This window comes from Elephas maximus, chromosome 3 (assembly GCF_024166365.1).
Source record: "Elephas maximus indicus isolate mEleMax1 chromosome 3, mEleMax1 primary haplotype, whole genome shotgun sequence".
Taxonomy (NCBI): Eukaryota; Metazoa; Chordata; class Mammalia; order Proboscidea; family Elephantidae; genus Elephas; species Elephas maximus.
In genome coordinates, this window is record NC_064821.1 from 1,879,696 (window position 1) to 1,905,670 (window position 25,975).

General features: G+C 40.1%; 1 protein-coding gene across 1 annotated transcript in view; it reads right to left on the reverse strand.

Moving 5' to 3' along the window:
* Window positions 1-3,242: 3,242 nt before the first annotated feature.
* Window positions 3,243-25,975, reverse strand: part of LOC126071867 (zinc finger protein 345-like) — a 90,518-nt gene continuing 67,785 nt past the window's right edge. The window contains exons 2-6 of the mRNA XM_049876239.1: window positions 21,252-21,287; window positions 20,858-21,104; window positions 7,502-7,628; window positions 6,451-6,601; window positions 3,243-5,873 (exon numbers count right to left, since the gene is read on the reverse strand). Coding sequence (XP_049732196.1) covers window positions 3,653-5,873; window positions 6,451-6,601; window positions 7,502-7,628; window positions 20,858-20,860 — 2,502 coding nt within the window. The 5' untranslated portion in view covers window positions 20,861-21,104; window positions 21,252-21,287 and the 3' untranslated portion in view covers window positions 3,243-3,652. The remainder of the gene's footprint in view (window positions 5,874-6,450; window positions 6,602-7,501; window positions 7,629-20,857; window positions 21,105-21,251; window positions 21,288-25,975) is intronic.

Genomic DNA, 25,975 nt, shown 5'->3' on the forward strand with positions numbered 1-25,975 from the left:
AGCAATAATAAGCACCAAGGATCCCACCATTGTCCTCCTAGGATTCTCTTTATCCAAAAAGACAGCTTTAAACTTTTACTCTGATTCAGGTGGATCCATCAACATCTAGTGGTCCATGTCTCCGAAACTATTCTGGAATTGTGGTGCAGATGAGGGCACCACATGGAAGAAAGAAAGAAAACAAAACAAAAAAAAGGAACTTCCTAAGTCTGAGAATCATCTCTAGCAGTCACATGCAGGACTTCTTTTTTTTCATTCCACTAACCCAGTCATTTGAAAATTCCTTTTCATTATTAACTTTCTAATTTAGCTCATCCCACATTAAGAGACTGCCTGCTCTGTGATAGTCCCTGTTCTTCGTGTTGGTGATACAAGAGGATCCTGATGTGTCATGAGTAATTAGTTCACCCATCCATCCTTTGCTTCACGTGTTTGAGGTTCTTTTGTGTCACAGGCATAACCAGAAGTGGAGACAAAGATGATTAAGCTTTATCCCAAGAAGCTCTACTCATAGTGAGACAGAGCATAATCAGTGGTATAGTAGAGGCCAAAGAAGAGTACCACGATAGTACTGGGATAGGGCAGTTGGAGTGATGACAGAAACATTCCTAGAGTAGTAGCCTTACAGAGAAGTCTTGATGTAAAACTACAGAAACAGAGAGAAGTGAATTTCAGATGGCTGAGGTGGAAATAGAGATGTTAAGCAGGAGAGTGGTATAATTAGATGCTGTGTTTAAAAACCAATATTCTATTGGTAGTAATGCAGTGGCTAAAGGCTACAGTTTTGACAAGATAAACTCTTCGGAGCCTACTGTAATTATTATAGGATTTTTGGGTTTTAGGCCTGGGAAGGAGCCCTGGTGGCACAGTGGTTAAGAGCTCAGCTGCTAACCAAAAGGTCAGCAGTTCAAATCCACCAGCTGTTTCTTGGCAACTCTACGTGGCAGTTCTACTTGGTCCTACAGAACAGCTAGGAGTCAGAATCGACCTGATGGCAATGGGTTTAGTTTTGGTTTTAAGCCTGGAATACCTCTGCTAGAGACATGGGCATGTGCAAGCAGATTGGGTTGATGGTTGAAGCCAAGAACATGGGTGAGTGTAGCACCTTTTCAAAGAAGCTTAAACATGATCATGAAAAAAGCTGAAACATGGACAGAAGAGGAATAAAGTAAATTGGAGAGATTTGGTACTAAGGGCATATAGCCAGGAGACAGGAGATACTGAAAATGCTGAAGACAGAGTAAATGACTGATGGTGGGATGGATCAGAAAAGAAGGGAGAGGACCAAGAGATGATAGAGAAGGCCAAATTTTTCACTAAGATGCAAAGTATGGAGGTGTGGATGAGTGTGGGAGCAAAAATTTTTGAAAGCAGAGGCAGGTAGTTGAGGAAGTCCTTGTCAGATTGCTTCTAAATGTATTCATTTATTTATCCAATTACTCAGTAAAAATTATTTATTGAATCCTTACTATGTACAGACATAAGGTGGAGAGACATCAGTCTGGTTCAACCCATTTCCACCCCTCAATAAAATTCCATCAATCATGTAGTAAATGAGCATCAGTTTTAGGGTCAGATACAGCTTAATGGCTTCAACTTCTTACTATCCATGCCTAGGAGACTAAGAAATCCCATCTAACATGCTAGCTGAGTCATATGGAAATCTCAGATTCCTGTCCTTGTTTAGTTCTAACACCAGCCACCCATGCAATATTCCTCCCCTTGCTCTAGTAACTTGGAGCCAGGGCATAACATACTTCACAAAAGGAAACCATCCTTCAGACTGCCAAACAGGCAGACACCAGCTGCAAGTTAGGGAGTCTTAACAACTCTTACCTTCTGATCTGCTGGCTAAATGTCAGGGTTCCTTCTGACCCGCTGGCTAAATGTCAGGGTTCCTTCTGACCCGCTGGCTAAATGTCAGGGTTCCTTCTGACCCATGTAGAATACCAGCCTCAAGATCAGGGGTACCCAGCCCCCTTATTTCTGATGCTCCTTTTGGTTCAGTAATCCACTGGAAAGAATTCATAAAAAGGCCACCCTTATGATAACAGCCTTTATATAACAACAACAACAACAACAAAAGGATACAAATGAAGAGATGCATGGGGTGAGGTCTGGGAGGGTCTCAGTGCAGAGCATGTCCCCAGGATATGGAAGCTCTCTACATGGATGGATGTTTCTCACCAGCTGGGAAGCTCCCTTAACTCTTCAATTTCTGGGACTTTATTGGCCAGTGCTGCATAAGCTAAATCATGCAGGAGGTTAGCATCAAGCCACCAGGTGTTCCCTCCCATGTTACCTGCCCTCACTGATTAGCCTCAGTTGCAGTCCGACTCTCAGGAACGTCAAAGGCTATACTGCTTTCTGCAAGGTGCTTCATCACCTCAGAGGCAGCAATTCTGAAACTATGTACATTTTAAGACTCAGCAAATAATGTATTGTGGATAATGAGAACAAACTGTATTATTATCAGAGAAAGGAGTGCCATAAAAAGTAAGAAAAAAGGCTAAAATAAACCCTTTGTTTTCAGACTGGAACTAGAGGTATGGGTATGATCTTGTGTTTTTTAAAATATACAAAAATACATTTAGAAATATGTATAAATGTGTTTGTATATGCACACTCACACACATATATTATCCAGCTGTACCACTTTGAGGGCCCAGTAGCAATAAGCATACCTAATCCCCAGGTCTCTGTTTCTAAATATCATTCTCTAATAAAAGGAACCAGGGTTTTTTGGAGAAAAGTCTGATTCTAGGGTTTGGGTAGGAAAAGGACTAGATGAGCCTTGAACACTGGCAGAAAGTAATGTACAAATTATAATGGGGTCACGTTGAAAAAATACAGGGACATACATAAGGTAGCTCCTAATAACCAAATCTGGGACAATTTGAGCAAGAAAAAAGAAGTAATATGGATTAGCCCATACCGGTATAAACAATTTAATAAAGGGGAGAGAAAGGAAACATTTTCTTTGCAGAATTCCAGTTAATAAACATAGAAAAAATGACTGGAACAGAAAATACCATTAGGTACACAGTATTAATAATCACAGGTAATAACTGTCAATGAGTATTAATATTAGTAGGACAACATACGATGAAAAACAGAATATTTGCACAATCTCAAACTATCACCCTATGGAAACTTATAATGGGTAAAATAGTTAATGCTTAAATAGGAAAGAATGGAAGGAAATGCGATAAACACAGAAACAAAACACTCTTAAACCAAATACAAGATCAGTGTATTTTATTGTATGCAAAATAACATCAATATTAAAAAACATATAAAACCACATTTGCTTAAGGCTATTCCCTGCAGCCTTATTTGTAGCAAAGACTTTAAGAACAGTAAAACTTAGCTTGGACTGAGAAAGTAAAAAAAAGTTGATGTGGACAGCTCTGCAATTATAACGAAACTGTCATGTCTCCCAAAGGCACAAAGTAGTTCTAATGACCCCTTCGAGTTAGTATTGCTTTATTACTCACTGAGAAACTTTGGTCCTTAATGACAGACTTTTGGAAATTTGCTGCTTGAAATTAAGTAGTAGGGATGAAACATCCCACTTTTGATATATAATCTCTCCACTGTGAGTTCTTTTATGTCAAGTGAGGTGTGAGGAACAACTAAAGGCTTTCCCACATTAGTTACATTCATAAGGCCTCTCTCCACTGTGAGTTCTTGTATGTGTAGTGAGGGCTGACACCTGCCTAAAGGCTTTTCCACATTCCATACATTCATAAGGTCTCTCACCACTGTGTGTTCTTACATGTGAAGTGAGGGCTGAGGAACTCCTAAAGGCTTTCCCACAGTCGTTACATTCATAAGGTCTCTCCCCACTGTGAGTTCTTATATGTGTAGTGAGGGCTGAGAGTTGCCTAAAAGGTTTCCCACATTCCTTACATTCATAAGGCCTCTCTCCACTGTGAGTTCTTATATGTGCAGTGAGGGCTGAGAGCTGCCTAAAGGCTTTCCCACATTCTCTACATTCATAAGGTCTCTCTCCACTGTGAGTTCTTATATGTGTAGTGAGGGTTGAGGAACTCCTAAAGGCTTTTCCACATTCCTTACACTCATAAGGTCTCTCTCCACTGTGAATTCTTACATGCATAGTGAGGGTTGAGAAATCACTATATGTTTTCCCACATTCCTTACATTCGTAAGGCCTCTCTCCACTATGAGTTCTTATATGTGTAGTGAGGACTGAAGAACAAGTAAAGGCTTTCCCACATTGCTTACATTCATAAGGCCTCTCTCCACTGTGTGTCCTTATATGTGTAGTGAGGGCTGAGTGCTGCCTAAAGGCTTTCCCACATTCCTTACATTCATAAGGTCTCTCTCCACTGTGAGTTCTTTTATGATTAGTAAGCAGTGAGGAACGAGTGAAGAGTTTCCCACATTCCTGACATTCATAAGGTTTCTCTCCACTGTGAGTTCTTATATGCATAGTGAGGTTTGAGGCTCGCCTAAAGGCTTTCCCACATTCCTTACATTCATAGGGCCTCTCTCCACTGTGAGTTCTTATATGATTAGTGAGGTGTGAATCTTGCCTAAAGGCTTTCCCACATTCCTTACATTCATAGGGCCTCTCTCCAGTGTGAGTTCTTATGTGTGTAGTGAGGGCTCTGGAATCACTAAAGGCTTTCCCACATTCATTACATTCATAGGGCCTCTCTCCAGTGTGAGTTCTTATGTGTTTAATGAGGGCTGAGCAATCACTAAAGGCTTTCCCACATTCCTTACATTCATAGGGCCTCTCTCCAGTGTGAGTTCTTGTATGTGTAGTGAGGTGTGAGGAACAAGTAAAGGCTTTCCCACATTGCTTACATTCGTAACGCCTCTCTCCACTGTGAATTCTTCTTATGTGTTTAGTGAGGTGTGTGGCTCGCCTAAAGACTTCCGCACATTTTGTACATTCATAAGACCCTTCTCCACTGTGAGTTCTTCTTACATGTTTAGTGAGGTGTGAGACTTGCATAAAGGCTTTTCCACATTCCTTACATTCATAAGACCTCTCTCTACAGTGAGTTCTTATATGTGTAGTCAGGTTTGAGGAATCACTAAAGACTTTCCCACATTCCTTACATTCATAGGGCCTCTCTCCAGTGTGAGTTCTTATATGTGTAGTGAGGTGTGAGGAACAAATAAAGGCTTTCCCACATTCCTTACATTCATAAGGCCTCTGCCCATTGTGTGTTCTTATGTGTGTAGTTAGATGTGATGATCGATGGAACGCTTTCCCACACTGCTTACATTCATAAGGCCTCTCTCCACTGTGTGTTCTTGTATGTGTAGTGAGGGATGATGCCTTACTAAAGGCTTTCCCACATTCCTTACATTCATAAGGCATAACTGTGTTATGAAATTTTTTATGCAAAATGAGGGATGAAGGACTACAGGTTTTCCAATATTCTTTACACTCACGTTTATGATCTCTCACATGTCTCCAAAAGGATGAGAAAGTACAGAAATGTTTCCCACATTTGTTACATTCATAATGTTTCTCACAAGTAACTGATGTCACAGAATTCTTAAGAATTGAGAAACAAATGAAGTCCTTCCCACATGCCTTACATTTATGGGGTTTCTTTCCATTGTAAGTTCTCATAGGATAGGTTAGGTGAGAGGGACAACTGCAGGCTTCTCCACATTCCTTACACCAATAGGCATTGTATCCAGTGTGAGATCTTGTATGATGTTTACAGGATGAGTGATCCATGAAAGCTTTTCCATACTCTGAGCATTCAAAAAGATTTACTTCTGGAAAATTTCTCTTTAGCACAGTAAGATTTGGAATCCGGCTGAAGGTTTTCCCACACTGATCACCTTCATTACTTTCACAGAGGTTCTCTACTATATGACTTCTGTGAAAAATAAGCAATAAATAAATGTTCCAATTTCACCATTACCAAACAGCAAACATACATGGTTTTTGCCCTAACTTGTGTCATGTTTCCTAGGTTAAATCATCTAGCAGATATACTGCCATTACTGTCATTGTTTTTCTAAAATATGTGGCTTTCTAATAATTGTGTCCAAGTGAAATATTTTTCAAATATTTGATACCTGATGCATTTATGAAAATGTTGTATTGTGAAAACTCTCTGAACACACAATTTTACAGCTAGGTTTATATATGTTTTTGTTAGGTGGCCTTGAGTTGGTTCCAGCTCATAGCAACCGCAGGTACAACAAATTCAAACAGTTGAATGGTCCTGTGACATTCTCACAATTATTGATATGTTTGAGACCACTGTTGCAGTCAATGTGTCAATCTAGCTCATTGAGGGTCTTCCTCTTTTTTACTGACCCTCCACTTGACCAAGGATTATGTACATATATATATGAAATATATATATGTAAACATATAACCGTACAATGTCATAACACATTAGGACTTTCTCTTGAGACACAGTTTTCTCTTGTATGAATGAAACTCACCTCAAATATCTCCTCTGGTTTTTATGCTGATCTTTATTGCCATGCAATTCAGCAATTTCTCCTAACATGGAGAACCAGGTGTTATTCTTTATAAATTGTACCATTATACATTCAGTGGATAACTTTTCTCCTTCATTAACGTTTTGGGAGACTGACCCAATAATTCAAGTTGAGATTCATAATATGAAAAAAAGGAAAGACATTAGCAGGCAAAAAAAGGCTGCTGTGAACAAAGAAACACTTAGGCACATTTCACTGTTTCAGCACTTTGGCAATGGTTAAAAAGCAATTTAATAGGGAATACACCCATGAGGATTGAGAGTTACAGTGACATAATTAGGTAACGAGAGCTAAGTAGAAAGATATTGAACACAGTACATCTGTAACATTGAATGAGGAAAAGGGCCTCCATGGCCACAAGTGTGAGAGGATTGCAAAAGTCAAAAAAAAGCAAGCTCAAGTATCTGTGAAGCTGTGTCCTCAACTCAAAAGGGATTTTTTTCTAGCTGACTGATTCAAATGTAATTCCCTATCTCCACTGTCCTTGCTCCTTCAGGAAAACAAATGAGCATAGCTGACGTGGTGTGCATGGAGAAATGCGTATCAGTGAACACAGTGCAGAGCAATGAACACTCTCCTGACACTGAGCCAATACACTGCTCTTCAGGGTCTTTGCAGATGGATAAGTGTGGGTTTATTTGCAGCAAAATAATCACTTCGAACTTATCACAAACACAGTAAAACTCTTTACAAGGTCCCAAAACAAAAATCTCTCAGTGCCCCAAGATGACCCTTGAAGCCAAATGCTTATCCTTATAGCACTTAGAGCCTCGGCAATTTTCATCACAAAAGAAATGAAAACTCACAGTAAATAGAGCTTTAGGTACACAGGAAAGGCAGGCTATGTACGCTCCACAGATAAATGGACCACGTCTGTTTTATTTAACAATTTATTCCCATTCCTCAGCCCAAATACTGGAGCCAAGTCAATGAGTAAAATATTTTTATACACTAAAGAAATAAATTAAAAAAAAAATGATGCTATTCTTACCTATTGAAGCCAGGTTTCTGAAGGTTTCCATCATCACATCTCTGTAGAGTTTTCTCTGAGCAAGATCCAGCAAAGCCCATTCTTCCTGGCTAAAGACCACAGCTACATCCTCCAAGACCACTGAGTCCTAAAACATCCCACACATTCTGGATGAGAAGTCATCATGTATACCAACGTGTGCAAGAATGAAGAGGCTGATAGTCCTGGGGAACTGAGATTTCATAGAAATTTGACACCTGATTCTGTGTTCCACAAAGATCTATTCTAGGGTACAGCCATCAGCCTCGCCCCTTCACTAACTTCATTCACTTCCTCACTGATTGCATTCTGTCTCACGGACATCAAACACCATGAAATAATCCCTCCACAGTGTGATTGTGATCAACTGTAGCCTTGTTCCTCACTCTTTATGGTCTAGAACAGTTAGAAAGCAGAGCAAAAATTAGAAAAATGCTCTAACTCAGATCATCATTTCCTTGTGAACAAAAAATTACACCTCCTTCCATAAGACCCACCAGAACACCCAAACTGTGAAACCCAGGGTGAAGGCAGGATGAAGTATTAACAACTGGGAAACACTGTAGAATGGCAGTGTTTCTTTTTGCTTCTCCCAGCCATAGGAGGACCAGGGGCTCACACAAACAAACTGGCAACCCAAGGCCCTGAGCTGGTCGTAATTTCTTGAACTCTAGGAGATCAGAAGGTGACAGGTCCACCTGTTGAAAAAAGATCATTCTTCTGGAGAATTAGGAATTTTTACATATCAGTCAACTATTTTTCAAAAATTCAGTTGTTCTGTCATCCTCTGTCCCTTTTATAGAGACAGGCAAAGGTAATAAAAGCTAAAAGAGCTTAGGTAAGAGACAGGAAACATGAGAATCCAGATCTCCCTACAATTTTCATATTTTGTTGTACACCAATTATTAGTGACTGCTCCCTTCAACAAACATAAACCTATACACCCTCACAAAAACACATTCTCATGTTATAAGATGAAAAAGAGCACTATCTCTGCAGAAAGAATAGAATGCCTTTGTGTTTACTGACTGAGGTTACGATTCCCATCTTATAATGATTACACAACATGAACAGCATAATAAATGTCACCAAATTATATATGCAAACATTGTTGAACTAGAAAATGTTTTGTTATATATACTTTTTATCACAAAAAATTAATTTTGCAAGTAAGTTAAAGTGCAGATGGTTTACCTATTAAACTGTCTGTGAAGCCTAAGGTACAGACACACATCCGCCCTCTAGAGGCTCCACTCCAAAAATTCTCTCACATTTACATGCCCTGGAAGGCACACAACCATGACTACCTGAACCCTGACCAATGGAATTCCTGGTCTGGAAGAGTAATCTCTGAAATAGCACCAATCCATTGGCTTCCTCCACCACTAGCCTGTCAGTTTGTTGTACTGCCATGGATTGAATGTTGCTCTGATGCTAGAAACTATGCTACTGGTATTTCAGGTATAAGCAGGGTCACCCATGGTGGGCAGGTGTCAGTGGAGTTTCAAGACTAAAGCTATGAAGAAGAAGAACCTGGAAATTTACTTCTAAAAAAACTGTCCAGTGAAAATGTTGTGAACAGCAGCAGGACATTGTCTGATATAGTGCTAGAAGAGGGGCTCCTCAGGTTGGAAAGGACTCAAAAAATGACTAGGGAAGAGCTGCCCTCTCAAAGTAGATGCGACCTTAATGACATAGAGACCGGCTTTCAGGACCTTCATTTTCTGATGTGGTATGACTCAAAATGTGAAGAAACAGGTACAAACATCCATTAATAATTAGAATATGGAATGTACAAAGTCCAAATCTAGGAACATTGGAAGTTGTCAAAAATGAAATGGAATGCATAAAGACTGACATTCTAGGCATTAGTGATCTGAAATGGACTGGTATTGGACATTCTGAATTTGGCAATCATATGGTTCACTATGCCAGGGATAACAAATTGAAATGGTGCTGCACTCATCGTCAAAAGAAAATTTCAAGATCTATCTGCAAGTATAACACTGTCAGTGATAGGATAATATCCCTACGCCTATAACGAAGTCTCATTAATATGACTATTATTCAAATTTATGCACCAACCACTAATGCCAAAGATGACGAAATCCAAGATTATTACCAAATTCTACAGTCTGAAATTGATCAAAGATGCAATCGAGGTGCATTGATAACTACTGGTGATTGGAATACAAAAGCTGGAAACAAAAAAAGAAGGAACAGTAGTTGGAAAATATGGCCTTAGTGACAGAGACAATGCTGGAGATCACATGATGGAATATTGCAAGACCAACTTTTTCATTGCAAATACCTTTTTTCACCGACATAAATGGCAACTATACACGTGGACCTCACCAGATGGAAAAGCTCAATATTATCAGTCAGAACAAAGCTAGGGACCGACTGCAAAACAGGCCATCAGTTGGTCATATGAAAGTTCAATTTGAGAAGCCAAAGAAAATTAAAACAAGTCCATGAGAGCCAAAGTACGACCTTGATTATATTCCACCTGAATTAAGAGACCATTAAAACCAGAGGAGGTAGAAAAAGACTGAAAAACAAAAGAAAACAAAGAACAAGGGCAATCAATAGAAAACACTACCAAACAGGAGAAGGAGCCTTGGTGGCGCAGTGATTAAGCGCTTGACTGTTAAACCGAAAGGGCGGCGTTTTGAACCCATCAGCCACTCCACAGGAGAACAATACGGTGGTCTGCTTCTGTAAAGATTACAGTCTTGGAAACCCAAGGGGCAGTTTGAGTATGTCCTATAGGGTCACTGTGAGCCAGGATTGACTCGACAGCACATAACGATGGTACACAATAACAGCAAACATGAAGATGTCAATCCAACTATATCAATAATCCCTTTAAACAATGGTCTATATATACCAATTAAAAGACATAGATTACACTGTCTACAAGAAAGTCACTTAAAAGTACAAAGACACAGGGTGAAAGAAAATGAAGGATGGAGTACCTATATATTAATTTCAGACAAAGCAGGTTCTAGAGCAAGAGAAATGATCAGAATAGGGGCATTACGTGATAAAAGGCTCAACTGCTCAATTTTTAAAAGAAGACATAACGATCCTTAATGTGTATGTGCCTAACAATTTAATGCCAAAATATGCAAGACAAAAACCAGTAGAACTGTAAGGAGAAATAAACAAATATATTAGAGTCAGAGATGTCAGCACCCGTCGATTAGTTATTGACAGAGCCAAGAGGCAGAAAATCAGGAAGGTCATAGCTGAACTAACAATATTATCAATCAATTGGATCTAATTGATATTTTATACACTATATCACCCCAAAACAACACAATACACAGTCCTCTCAAGCTCATAGGGAACATTTACCAAGGTAGACTACATTCTGGGCCACAAAACAAAACTTAACAAATTTAACAGATTAGAAATCACACGAAAGTATGTGCTCCGATCATACTGGAATTAAACCAGAAATCCGTAAAAGAAAGCAGGAAAATTCCAACATATACAGAGATTAAACAACAGACTTCTAAGTAACAGTGGGACAAAGAAACCTCAAGAGAAATTATAAAAAATTTAAATTATGTGAAAATAAAAACGCAACTTACCAAAGTTTGTTGGATGCAGAGAAAGCCATGCAGAGAGGGATATTTATAGCACTGAAGGCACATATTAGAAAAAAAAAATCCAAAAACCAAACCCGCTGCTGTTGAGTTGATTCTGACTGATAACAACCCTAGGACAGAGTAGAACTGCCCCATAGAGTTTCCAAGGAGCAGCTGGTGGATTCGAACTGCTGACCTTTTGGTTAGCAGCCATAGCACTTAACCACTATGCCACCAGGGTTTCCATTAGGAAAAAAGACAGATGTAATATTGGTAACCTAGGATTCCATCCTAGGAAACAAACAAAAAAGAGCCAATTAAATCCAAAGTAAGCAGAAGAAAAGAAATAATACAAATGAGAGAACATCAAATATGAAAACTGGAAATCTATACAGAAAATCATCAAAACAAAAAACTGGTTCTTTGGGAGAAAAAAAAATCAGCAAAACTGTTAAGAGAGAAGACATAAATGACTAAAATATGAAATGAAAGAGGGGCCATTATTACTGATCCCACAGACATTAAATGGATAATAAAGAAATATTATGAAGAATTCTATGTGCCTACAAACTTGACAATCTAGATGAAATGGACCAATTCCTTGTAAGACACAATTTACCAAAACTTAGAAAAGGAGAAAGAGATCATCTGAATAAGCCTTTATCTGTTAAACAGTTAAATCAGTAAGTAAAAATATACAAAAACAGAAAGCACCAGGCTCAGATGGGTTCACAGATGAGCTCACCAAAGATTTAATCAAGAAAGTATATCACATTCCCTATCTCTTCCAGAAAATAGAACCACAGAAAATACTTGCAAACTAATTTTAGGAGGCCAAAAAACCAAACCAAACTCATTGCCATCAAGTTGATAACGACTCATAGTGACCCTATAGCAATCCTATAGGACAGAGTAGAACTGCCCCGTAAGATTTCCAAGGAGGGGCAGTAGAGTTGAACTGCTGATCTTCTGGTTGGTAGCCAGCCTCTTAACCACTGCACCACCAGGGCTCCATTTTATGAGACCACTATCCCCTAAATGTCAAATCCAGACAAAGATACAACAGTATTACAAAAAAGAAAAGACTGTAGACCAATATCTCTTACGAACATAGATCCAAAACTCCCTCCCAAAAAGTTAGGAAATTGAACCCAACAATGTATAACAAGAATTATACACCATGACCAAGTGGGATTTAGTCTATGCATGCAAGGCTGGTCTGACACTAGAAAATTAATTGATGTAATCCATCACATCAACAGGCTAAACAAGAAAAATCATATGAACTCATCAATAGATGCAGAGGAAGCACTTGAAGAAATCCAACAATCATTCAGAATAAAAGTTCTCAGCAAACTAGGAAAAGAAAGGAATGTCCTCAGCTTCATAAAGAACATATACAAAAGCCTACAGTTAAAACAATTATGAGCAAGAAAATAGATCCTTTCCTGCTAAGATCGGGAACAAGATAAGGATCTTTCCACTCATGACTCCTATTCAACATTTTACTGGAAGCTTTAGGTAATACAATAAAACAAGAAGAGAAAAGTATATAAACTGTTAAGGAGGAAATAAGGAGCCATGGTTAGCATGGTGGTTAAAAAGCTCTCCTGCTAACCAAAAGGACAGCGGTTTGAACACATCAGCAGTTCTGCAGAAGACCCGACAATCTGCTCCCATAAAGATTAGGAAATCTTATGGGTAAGTTCTACTCTGTCCTCGAGGAGTTGCTATGAGTCAAAATCGACTTGATGGCACACAATAACAACAACAACAAAGGACAAAATAACCTGTCTTTATTTGAAGATGAAATGATTTGTCAATATAGGAAATCCCAAAGAATAAAAACATTCATGAAACTAATAATCAATCATATAAAGTACCAGGATAAAAGCTTAATAAACAAAAGTCAAATGCTTTCTGAAAGGGCCACATAAACCAGAGACTCCATCAGCCTGAGACCAGAAGAACTAGATGGTGCCCAGCTACCACCAATCACTGCCCTGACAGGAAACACAACAGAGAATCCCTGATGGAGCAGGAGAAAAGTGGCATGCAGACCTCAAAGTTTAGTAAAAAGACCAGAGTTAATGGTCTCACTGAAACTGGAGGGGCCCCAGAGGTCATGCCCCTGGACTCTCTGTTAGCCCAGAACTAAAACTAGCCAGCTTTTCAGACAAATATTAGATTGAACTGATGACATGAAATGATACTGGTGAGGAGTGTGCTTCTTAGCTCAAGTAGACACATGAGACTATGTGGGCAGCTCCTGTCTGGAGGCAAGATGAGAAGGTAGAGGGGGACAGGAGCTGGTTGAATGAACGTGGGACATACAGGGTGGAGAGAAAGAGTGTGCCCTCACATTGTAGGGAGAGCAACTAGGTCACATAACAATGTGTGTAGAAGTTTTCGTATGATAAACTGAGTTGAACTGTAAACTTTCACTTAAAGCACAAAAAAGAAAAAAAAAAAAAGTCAACTGCTTTCCTATAAGCCAGTAAAGAACATTTGCAATTTGAAACTAAAAATACAATAGCATTTACATTAGTAATAACAACAAAAACAAAAATGGAATAGTATAAATCTAACAAAACGCGCAAAAGATATATATGAGGAAAACAACAAAACTCTGATGAAAGAATTCAAAGGTCTAAATAAAAGGAGAGTTATTCCATGCTCATGCATGGGAAAACTCAATACTGTTAAGATGCCAGTTCTTCCCATAGGGATTGAATTCAAGTCATTTCTTAGCAAGTCATTTTGTGACCAGTGACCCAATTTTTCTAACATTTACATAAGAGCAAAGCCTCAGAAGAGCCAACACAATATTGAAGGAAAACAGTCGGCAGACTGACGCTACACCACGTCAGGACTTACTCCGAAGCTACGGCAACGAAGACAGTGTGGTACTGGGAAAGGAAGAGATCTGCGGGACACAAGAGAGAGCCCAGGGATGGACACAAATGGAACCATCTGATCTTTGAGGAAGCACCAAAGGCAATTCAATAGAGAAAGAGGAGTCTTTTCAATAAACGGTGTTGGGACACCTTTACATCCACTAACAAAAAAAGGGCATCTAGACAGAGACCTTACGCTTTTACAAACAAGGACTCAAAATGGATCAGAAACCTAAATGTCAACGCCAAACCATAAAACTCCAAAAGACAGAGCAGGAGAGAGAAAGCCTGCTTGGATTTGCCGATGAGTTTTTAGATACAACACTAAACGCACAACCTGTGATGGAAAAAAAAAAAAAGATAAATTTGACTTTGTTAAAATTAAACTCTTTACAAATGTTTTGTTACTTATCTACCTACTTTAATAAAATCGTTTAAAAAAATGGAAAACTTCTGCTCTGCGACAGACACTGTGAAGAGAATGAAAATCTTTCATAATACCTATGTGATAAAAGATTCCAAATAAAAGGTCCCTAAAACCAAAAAAATCAAACTCACTGCGGTCAAGTCAATTCTGACCCATAGCAACCCCACAGGACACGGCAGAACTTTACCACAGAGTTTCCAAGGAGTGCAGGGCAGATTTGAACTGGCAACCTCTTGGTTAGCAGCCATAGCACTTAACTACTACGCCACCAGGGTTTCCTAAAAGGTCCCTAGTTAGGGCAAATGGCTTATTCTTAGCTGCTAATGTAAAGGTTTGGAGTTTTAACTCACCTGGCGATGACCCCGAAATAAAGGCCTGGTAATCTGCTCCCCTAAAGATTACAGCCAAGAAAACCCTGTGGATTAACTGTACTATGTAATACGTGGGGCCGGCATTAATTGGACTCGACCTGGCAGCAATAAGTTTGGTTGTCTGGTTTTTACATCAAAATTTAGAAAGAACTCTTAAAACTCAACAATAAGAAAGCGAACAACCCAATTAGAAAATGACCAAAAGAAGTGAACAAGTGGGTGACAAACAGGCATACGAAAAGATGCTCAGCATCATGTGTCATGAGGAAATTAAAATCACAAAGATAAGACGCCCTATATGTTGACTCCTGAAATCGCCGAATGTCCACCAGTTCTTCCTGGTACAGCGCATCTGTGTATTCCTTTGGATTTTGTCCTTAGGACTTTTCCGTATTGCAACTTGAGGCTTGAATTTTTTCTTCAGTTCCTTCAACTTGACAAATGCCGAGTGTGTTCTTCCCTTTTGGTGTTCTATCTCCAGGTCTTTGCACGTGTCATTATAATACTTTGTCTTCTCCAGCCGCCCTTTGAAATCTTCTGTTCAGCTCTTTTATGTTATCATTTCTTCCTTTCGCGTTAGCTACTCCATGTTCAAGAGCAAGTTTCAGAGTCTCTTCTGACATTCATTTTAGTCTTTTCTTTCTTTCCTATCTTTTTAATGATCTCTTGCTTTCTTCATGTATGATGTCGTTAGTGTTCAACATGTCAAATCTATTCTTGAGATGGTCTATAAATTCAGGTAGGATATACTCAAGGTTGTACTTTGGCTCTCGTGGACTTGTTCTAATTTTCTTCAGCTTCAACTTGAATTTTCAAAGAGCAATTGATGTCTGTTGCACAGTCGGTCCCTGGCCTCGTTCTGACTGATGATATTGAGCTTTTCCATGGTCTCTTTCCACAGATGTAGTCCACGTGATTCCTGTGTATTCCATCTGGCGAGGTCCACATGTATAGTCGCCATTTATGTTGCTGGAAAAAGGTATTTGCAAAGAAGTCCTTGATCTTGCAGAATTCAATCATGTAATCTCTGGCTTCATTTCTATCACCATGACCATATTTTCCAACTACCAATCCTTCTTCCTGTCTCCAACTTTTGCATTCCAATCACCAGTAATTATCAATGCATCCTCATTTCATGTTTGATCAATTTCAGACTGAAGCAGTTGGCAAACATCTTCAATATCTTCATCTTTGACCTTAGTGGTTGGTGGGTAAACTTGAATAAGAGTTGTATTAACTGGTGTTCCTTGTAGGCGTATGGATTACCCTATCACTGACAGCGATGTACTTCAGGATAGATCTTGAAATGTTATTTCTGACAGCGAATGAAACGCCATTTCTCTTCAACCTGTCATTCCTAGCACAGGAGACCATACGATCGTCTGATTCAAAACGGCCAGTACCAGTGCATTTCAGCTCCCTAACGCCTAGGATATCAATGTTTATGTGTTCCATTAGTAGTGGAGTAGTGTAAGGCAATTACAGAATAAAATCAAAGATACCATTTCACACTCTGTATAAGAGCAAAACTTAATTAGATAAGCAGATGGAACAAATAAAATCCACATGTGTACTTTCTGGGAGGAAAAAGTTGTAAAACATGTAAGTATTTCCCAGTTAATCTGAACATAGCTATGGTCTACAATGCAGCCATATTTCCTCACTTCAGAGTTATTGTGCAGGAGCACATGGAGCTTGGAAAGAGAATGAAAAGAAGAGCGGCAGGACTCACAAGAGCAAAAATGACACTTGAGCCACCCAAATCCCGAAGCTCTACTACAACGGCTAGGTAGGCTGTGACCCGTTCATACGATGGGAACATACATACATAGGCACATGGATAGACAACAGTTACAGACACCAACACATATGAAACTCAACAGCATCCTGAGGAAACAAGTCACTGAAGAACCCAGAGTAATAGCTGAATTTACAGTAAGCTCAAAGAGGCCAAACTAAACAATACAGAGTATATGGAGTAAGACTTGGGTGATAAGGAGCCCTGGTGGCACAGTGGTTAAGAGGTACAGCAGGCTATGGCTGCTAACCAAAGACTTGGAGGTTAAAGCTATAATCCTAACAGTGATACTGGTAACAGTCATTAAACTTCTAAATACAGAGAGTAACAATCTCCAGACAGGAGGAGATGACATCAGGGTGAGGCAGGCTGGGAGGTCGTAAAAACTGACCAAGGTTTATTTATTATCAGCCACTCAGATTACTATGTAAATTACCACTCAGATTACTATGTAAATTACGCAGGAGTTTATGCGGTCCTAGTTTATGACAGATTGACAAAAGAACGTTTAAAGTGTTATCTAAAACACAAAAGAAATGTAGTTTTCATACAATAATTTTACAAAGTCACATGTGAAAACCCCTTCCTTTTGATTTTACTTATTTTAATTCAGAAGAGCTTTATCACCTAAACTATTGATAACCAGATGTTGTTGTTGTTGTTATGTGCCCTTGAGTTGGTTCGGACTCATAGCGACTCTATGTACAACAGAACGAAACACTGCCCAGTCCTGCACCATCCTCACAATTGTTGCTATGTCTGAGCCCGCTGTTGCAGCCGCTGTCAATCTATCTCATTGAGGGTCCTCCTCTTCTTTGCTGACCCTCTATTTTACCAAGTATGATGTCCTTCTCCAGGGACTGATCCCTCCTGACAGCATGTCCAAAGTATGTGAAATGTAGTCTCACCATCCTTGCTTCTAAGGAGCATTCTAGTTGTACTTCTCCCAAGAAAGATTCGTTCTTTGTTTTGGCAGCCCACGGTATATTCAGTATTCTTCACTAACACCATAATTCAAAGGTGTCAACTCGTCTTCCTTATTCATTGTCCAGCTTTCGCATGCACATGAGGCTGTTGAAAACACCATGGCTTGGGTCAGGCGCACCTTAGTCTTCAAGGTGACATCTTTGCTTTTTAACACTTGGAAGAGGTCTTTTGCAGTAGATTTGCCCAATACATTCCGTTGTTTGATTTCTCGAATGCTGCTTCCATGGGTGTTGGGTGTTGATTGTGGATCCAAGTGAAATGAAATCCCTGACAACTTCAATCTTTTCCCATTTATCACGATGTTACTTACTGGTCTGGCTGTGAGGATTTTTGTTTTATGTTGAGGTGTAATCCATACTGAAGGTTGTGGTCTTTGATCTTCACCAGTAAGTGCTTCAAGTCCTCTTCACTTTCAGCAATCAAGATTGTGTCATCTGCGTAGCACTGGTTGTTAATGAGTCTTCCTCCAATCCTGATGCCCTGTTCTTCTTCATATAGTCCAGCTTTTCAGATTACTTGCCCAGCATACAGACTGAATAAGTATAGTGAAAGGATACAACCCTGATGCACACCTTTCCAGACTTTACACTAAGCCGTATGCCCTTGTTCTGTTCGAATGACTGCCTCTTAGTCTAAGTACAGGTTCCTCATGAGCACAATTAAGTGTTCTGGAATTCCCGTTCTTAGCAATGTTATCCATAAATTGTTATGATCCACACAGTCAAATGCCTTGGCATAGTCAATAGAACACAGGTAAACATCTTTCTGGTGTTTTCTAGTTTCAGCCAGGATCTATCTGACATCAGCTATGATATTCCTGGCTCCGTGTCTTCTTCTGAATCCAGCTTGAATTTTTGGTAGTTTCCTGTCGATGTACTGCAGCAGTCGTTTTTGAATGAATTTCAGCAAAATCCTACTTACGTGTGATATTAACAATATTGTTCAATAATTTCCACATGTGGTTGGATCACCTTTCTTTGGAACAGGCATAAATATGGACCTCTTCCAGTTGCTTGACCAGGTAGGTGTCTTTCAAATTTCTTGGCATATGTGCGTAAGCACTTCCAGCGCTGCATCCGTTTTTTGAAACATCTCAATTGGTACTCCAAAAATTCCTGGAGCCTTGTTTTTCGCCAATGCCTTCAGTGCAGCTTGGATCTCTTCCTTCAGTACCATCGGTTCCTGATCATATGCTACCTCCTGAAATGGTTGAACGTTGACCAGTTTTTTTTGGTATAGCAACTCCGTGTATTCCTTTCATCTCCTTTGATATTCCTGTGTCGTTTAATTATTTTCCCTGTAGAATCCTGGATCTTAGAAATTTACACTTAGATCACTAGAACGAGCGTTGTAAAAGCAAAATAATGGCCTCAATCCAAGTGTCCATTCTTGGTGATACAGTTAAAAACAACAACAAAAAACTAAGGTTAATCATACGGAGTATTCTGGAGCCACAAAAGAATTTAGATTTAAGCTCTCTAAGGATTGTTGTGAAAAGACCAGCAGGATTACTGTTCATTAGAAGAAGTGAAAATTCCATGCTGCCTTCCGTGTAGCAAACAAGGGCAAATAAAACATTTCCATTTCCATTCGCTTGCTGCTACATAAACACTAACAAGATGCTTTGGACAGTGATAAAGCTGGTTATTTAAAGGAAGCTGGGGCAAGAGGGATAGGCCAGACGAGGACAAGAGTAGGAACAAGTCGTCATAAAGTATACTTTTAAAGTTCATATTGAGTTTTGAACTTTGAAGGTACTATCTATTGGAAAAACATAATTTCAGTCAGTTATATGAAACTTTTAAACATTAAGTGAAACGAGATACTAAGTGTTTTTAATAGGAATTCACATTGGTAATATCGTTTAAAATATAATCATTTAGGAATGGACACGAAAAGAGAGAGTGGAGGGAAGTAACGGGCTGTCTCATCAGGTGGAGAGCAATTAGGAGTATACAGCGAGGTGTATATAAATTTTTGTATGAGAGACTGACTTGATTTGTAAACTTTCATTTAAAGCACAATAAAAATAAAAATAAAAAAAATCATTTAGGACCCAACTGTTACGAAACGGTCTAATACACTTCTGCAAATCACAAACGTATAAATCGAGCTCTCTTTCTGAACACAGTAAACAGGGAAATCAGAGTCTGTACGTCCGTTTTCTCTCAGCAAGGACAATGTTTCCAAAATGGCGTAATATTTAACAAATTAAGGGTTCTGGCATAACTTGTTTATCTTAACAGAAGTCTTTAAAAACCTTCTCAAGATTTAAGTAAACTTTAGAGTAACTTTTACATCAGTTAAAATAGATAATCCTCTATTTGAGAAATTTATATCCAGTAAGTTGAAAAATTCTTAGGAGACATATACAAAGGATCTTGAAATTTTCTTCCAGTGGAAACTGTAAACCCAAGAACTTAAATACACACATCTCATATGTTGAGCTTCTCTAGCAAAAGAGAACACTTTAATTTTAGATTCTAATTCAAGAATACAGAAAACATCAACAATTATAGGGATTAAATATCAACACTAGGCATAAGTGGGAGGACAGGACCAAGACTGGGGATTCATGCTTTCCACACACCTGAAAGCTTCAAGGCAAAAGCGTTCCCCACTGGGGGGAAAATGTGTCTGGAGACCCCACACAGGATCCAGCTGGACTCACTGTCCACAGCTTCATATTTCTGGTGATATTAGGAGGGCACCAACACTACCCAGGACCCATAAACAGTCAGGGCCTTCCCCTACAAACTCTCTCCCCGCTTTTCTAAGCCATAACACAGTGTGAGGGGGGAGCTGTAGTTTGAGAACTGCACAGAAAATGCTCCAGTGCCTGGGGGAAGTCAGAAAACTGTAAGGGAGAAGGGACAAGGATGGCTCTGGAGGCCGGGGGTCAGTCTGCACAGCCAGAGCTGCTCCATCTTCAGACTCCGGTCAGGAGACTCTGCCATTCAACGTGGAGCACCAATGCCCAGGGTTGGGATTTAACGCCCCACGGTGCCACTTCTGAGTCACATAAGGAAGGTGACCCCAGGCAACCAAATCTTGAAAAGTCACATAAGTGTAGAGGAATGGCTTAATGACAATGGAGCAGGGCCTGAGGCTGCCTCCCAAGGCTCAGTTCCTTGGCCTCCTCTGCCACATTTTTAATTCATTTAGGAACCCCAGTCCCACAGCACATAGCTGGTTCCCCAACAATTCGTAACCATCCTCACCTAACTACTGAAAGAATAACGCAGTTTTCCGTAGAACTCACCATTTCCTTCTCCAGCTTCCGGAAGTCTAAAGGAATGTTGTCTCTGAGGCCAAGAAGCCACTTCAGGAAGAGGGACAGGAGTGGAAGCAGAGCACTGGGTGGTTTGGAATCAGATGAATAAGGTTTGGTCCACACACCAGTCAGAGCAGTTGAAATCTTTCCCTGTGATTTACAGATGTGCAAGAGGGTCGCCCTAGCTTCCCAGCTGCCTGGACTGGGCTAGTTCTCCCTGCACCACACCTGAGACCTGAAATGGAAGAAGGGCGGGGAGGAAACAGTGTTGAGAAAGCAGGGAGTAACAGGTCTTTGGCTTCCTCCCAGGCTCAGGGCAATCCTCCACCCTGAGGACATCTACACTGAAGGCAGAACAGGCCGCAGCCTCCAGAGCACACACCTGCATTCTTCAGGCAGCTCCGTGGGCCTCTGCTTTCTGCAACGAGAAAATAGATGGTGGAACTTACTTCTCCCGGAGCAGGAGGAGCAACCAGGCCTGGTCAGGCTGCAAACGTGAACCTGATTTCCTCCAGGGAGTCAGGGGCCCAATGCTGATGCTGTGGGTTCACCTATGTACTTCGTGCCGTATAGATCAAAACACACACTGTTATTAGGTATTAACAAGGGTGAATTTTCAGGAAGAACGTATTTTTCAAGTTTCATTCATTTTTAATTACGTCTAGTTAAAATCCTTGTATTGTGCTCTTTACAATTTTGCTTTCACTTCTAGCACCGTAATATGTGATTGGTATTTTTCCTGTTGCTTTTACAATGAACTGTCTTTCTTCCCCCTGAGGTTTTCTTCCCCGCCTCTTTGTTCTCCAACCATGATACCAGCAGTGCCTAAGCTTTTGAGAAATCTGGGGGGATTCCTGAACACTTTGTGTTTCAACTTCACAATGAATCGATCAATAAATCAGAAAATCATTGTTTTCTCTAAGGAGACATCTCCCGCCTCTGTTCCCATTTCTTTCCACTCTGCTCCCCCTCCAAGGTGACTCCTTTTCTTTCATTTCTCGGTCTCAGTGTAAATGCTCTCTCTCCCACATGATCTTTACACCCGTGTCTCCCCTTTAAGTATTATCCTTCCTTTTATTATTTTCTCTAAAACCAAACCAAACCTGTTGCCATTGTGTCCATTCTGACTCATAGTGACCCTACAGGACAGAGTAGACCTGCCCCATAGGGCTTCCAAGGAGCAGTTGGTGGATTCGAACTGCCGACCTTTTGGTTAGCTGCCAACCTCTTAACCACTGCACCACCGGGGCTCCATTTTTTTTCTGATAGCATTTTCTAAATTTAATTCACATCCTTATTTCTAGACTTATTATTTCAAGCATAAATTAGAAGCTTTTTCAGTATGTAGAATCTCAAGCCCCACCCCAGAATGGGTGCATCAAAAGCCCCACTTTAACAAGATCCATGGGTTGTCCACACCGACATTCAAGTATGAGAAGCATTCACTGATCTATACCCTGTAATTCAAGAAATGAACACTCTATCAATGGATGCCCTTGAGCCATCTACATTATATCACTATACTATTTTCCTAATTCGCAACCTATCTCTGTCTAGGTCTCCTCACAGAGTTCCTTAACTTGTTCATAACAAGCTCCTGCCGGGCATCATTCAATCATGGTTGTCATTTCCAAAATCTGTTTACAGCACAGGAACTGATTAATGCCTGTCAGGGACTGTCCACTGGCCTTCAAAGAGCCCAGAGAAGAGGCGGAACCAAGATGGCAGACTAGTCAGATGCACTAAGCCATCCCGCTGCAACAAAGACTCAAAAACCAAGTAAAACAGATACAAACGTCAATCCTGGAACCCTGAACCTTAAACGAAGGGATAAGGTATTAGCAAAACAGGGAACTAGAGACCTCAATCTATAAATGACAACAATGGCAGAATAATAAAAGGAGGAATACACGGTGTAGGTATAGAACTTTCAAATGGAGAAGTCAAGGCGATATGAGATAATAAAAGACTGGTTCAAATTTAGGAACATAAGGGTAAATTTTAAGGTAACCACAAAGCAAATTAACAAAACTACTCATCCAAATAAAGAAGAAAAACATAGTCTCAGTAAACACAAAATCTACAGTAACAACAACAACAAAAAAAACACACAAAAGAAATTTCACAAACAAAAGGAACTTGGCACAGGAGAGTAAGTTGTTGTTGTTAGGTGCCGTCGAGTCGGTTCAGACTCATAGCGACCCTATGCACAACAGAACGAAACACTGCCCAGTCCTGTGCCATCCTCACAACTGTTGCTATATTTGAGCCCACTGTTGCAGCCACTATGTTAATCCATCTCACTGAGGGTACTTCTCTTTTTCGGTGACCCTCTATCTTACCAAGCATGATGTCCTTCTCTAGGGACTGATCCCTCCTGATAACATGTCCAAATCATGTGAAACACAGTCTTGCCATCCTTGCCTCTAAGGAGCATTCTATTTGTGCTTCTTCCAAGACAGGTTTGTCCGTTGTTTTGGCAGACCATGGTATATCCAATATAAGTAAATGGGGCAAGAGTAACAAAGAAAACGTCAGCGCTACAAAAAAAAAAAAAAAAAAACTACTACAAGATGACACCAATAAACTCACACCTAATCAATAACCACACGGAATGTAAATGGCTTAAATGCACCCATAAAGAGACAGAGAGTGACAGAACGGATAAAAAAACATGACCCATCAATATGCTGTCTACAAGGGACACACCTTAGACAATGGCATAAATATACTAAAAATCAAAGGATGGAAAAAATATACTAAGCAAACAGCAACCAAAAAAGAGGAGTGGCAATGCTAATCTCAGATAAAATAGACTTTAAGACAAAATCCACCATAAAAGACAAGCAGTGACATTATATAATGATTAAAGGGACAATCCACCCTGATGACATGACCACAATAAATATCTATGCACCCAGCAACAGTGTTCCAAAATACATAAAACAAACTCTGACAGCACTGAAAAGGGAAACTGACAGTTCCACAGTAATAGTAGGAGACTTCAATACACTCTCTACTTGACTCTCTCACTTTGTAAAATAATTATCAGGAAAGATAGGTACTTCACTGTGAGTGGGAATGGACTCCATGGCAACGAGTTCTGGCTTTGGTAGCGTGGCTGACCCTCTAGGATCCACTGAAGTATTTTTTACTTTCATTACCTGTCTCCCACTTTGCCCTCATTCCTTATATGCGCTGTTCTGACATTGGGAATATGCGACCTCTATAAATCCTTCATCTCCTATATTAAGCTTGCTCAGCAACATCGCATCTTATAGCAGACCAACTAGGATTGGCCTCATTGTTTCTCACATAATCATGATGAATTTGTCTGCCTTAGAGCCAAAGAAATTCCTTGAAACATCTCTCTTACTAAATACTTTCCTCTGAAATTGGGATAAATATGGTCCTAAAAAGAGCCCTGGGGGTGTAGTGGTTAAGCGTTCGGCTGCTAACCAAAAGGTCTGCTGATCGAATTCACCAGCTGCACCCTGGAAACCCTATGTGGCAGTTCTACTCTGTCTTATTGGGTCACTATGAGTTGAAATCCAGTCGATGGTAATGGGTTTGGATTTTTCTATGATCCTAAATGTATGTACTAGTTCCAACTCAAGTTTCTTTATTCTTCGTGTCTTAAATACCTATAACCACTAAAGGAGGGGGGATATATTCCTCACCAGAATCTTCATTTCTGTACAATCAGCAATAATCCACAAAAATCCTGCTTGATGAAGCACAGAAAACAAAGAGGAGCCATGTTAGGCAGGAAATTGTGGTCAAGAATATACCACTTGTGGGGGCCTGGGGACCATGGTATCAGGGGACATCTAGTTGAATTGGCATAATAAAATCTATTAAGAAAACATTCTGCACCCCACTTTGGTGAGTGCCATCTGGAGTCTTAAACACTAGCAAGTGGCCATCTAAGATGCATCAATCGGTCTCAACCCACCTGGAGCAACGGAAAATGAAGAACACTGAAACCACAAGGTCATTAGGAGCCCAAGAAACAGAAAGGGCCATATAAATCAGAGATTACATCAGCCTGAGACCGGAAGAACTAGATGGTGCCCGGCTACAACTGATGACTGCCCTGACAGGGAACACAACAGAGAACCCCTGAGGGAGCAGGAGAGCAGTGGGATGCAGACCTCAAATTCTCCTAAAAAGACCAGACTTAACGGTCTGACTGAGACTAGAATGATCCCAGAGGTCATGGTCCCCAGACCTTCTGTTGGCCCACGACTGGAACTATTCCCAAAGCCAACTCTTCAGAAAGGGATTGGACTGGACTATGGGACAAAAAATGATACTGGTGAGGAGTGAGCTTCTTGGATCAAGTAGACACATGAGACTATGTGGGCAGCTTCTGTCTGGAGGGCAGATGAGAAGGCAGAGAGGGACAGAAGCTGGCTGAATGGACATGGGGAATACAGGGCAGAGAGAAGGGGTGTGCTGCCTCATTAGGGGGAGAGCAACTAGGAGCACAGAGCAAGGTGTATACAGATTTTTGTATGAGAAACTGACTTGATTTGTAAACTTTCACTTAAAGCACAATAAAAAAAAAAAGAATATGCCCCTTGAAATAAGAACAAATCTGAATTTGAGTTTGGACACTACCACTTACTGGATATTTGTCCATTAACAAGCTATCTAATTTAACCAAGATTCTTACTTCAGTAAAATGCTGCAAATACTCCCTAACTCATGGTGTTGTTTGGAGGATAAAATATGTGCAGGAGATAAAGTACTTAGCACAGTGCCCAGCGCTTCTGAAATAGCTCAATAAACGGTAAAAATACATACAGGCCAGGGTGACTGAGGCCTGAGGAGGAGCTCAATGTGACTGTGATTGCGAGCAGGGCAGCCAGCAGCTGCTCGGCCACTAGCACGCAAGACCTGCTCCTCCGTCCATTATCATCAAGATCCTAAGAATTGCCTGCAACTCAGCTTCTGCCTGAAATCAGTCAAAATCAGTTTACTAGCTTCAGAAGTGTCCTAAAGTAACCTAAGTCATTAAGACCTAAATGAATATTAAAATCTCTACCCAGGGCAGGACGTATCTGCCATTTTCTGTACTTACTAAGGGGAAAAAAAATGTAA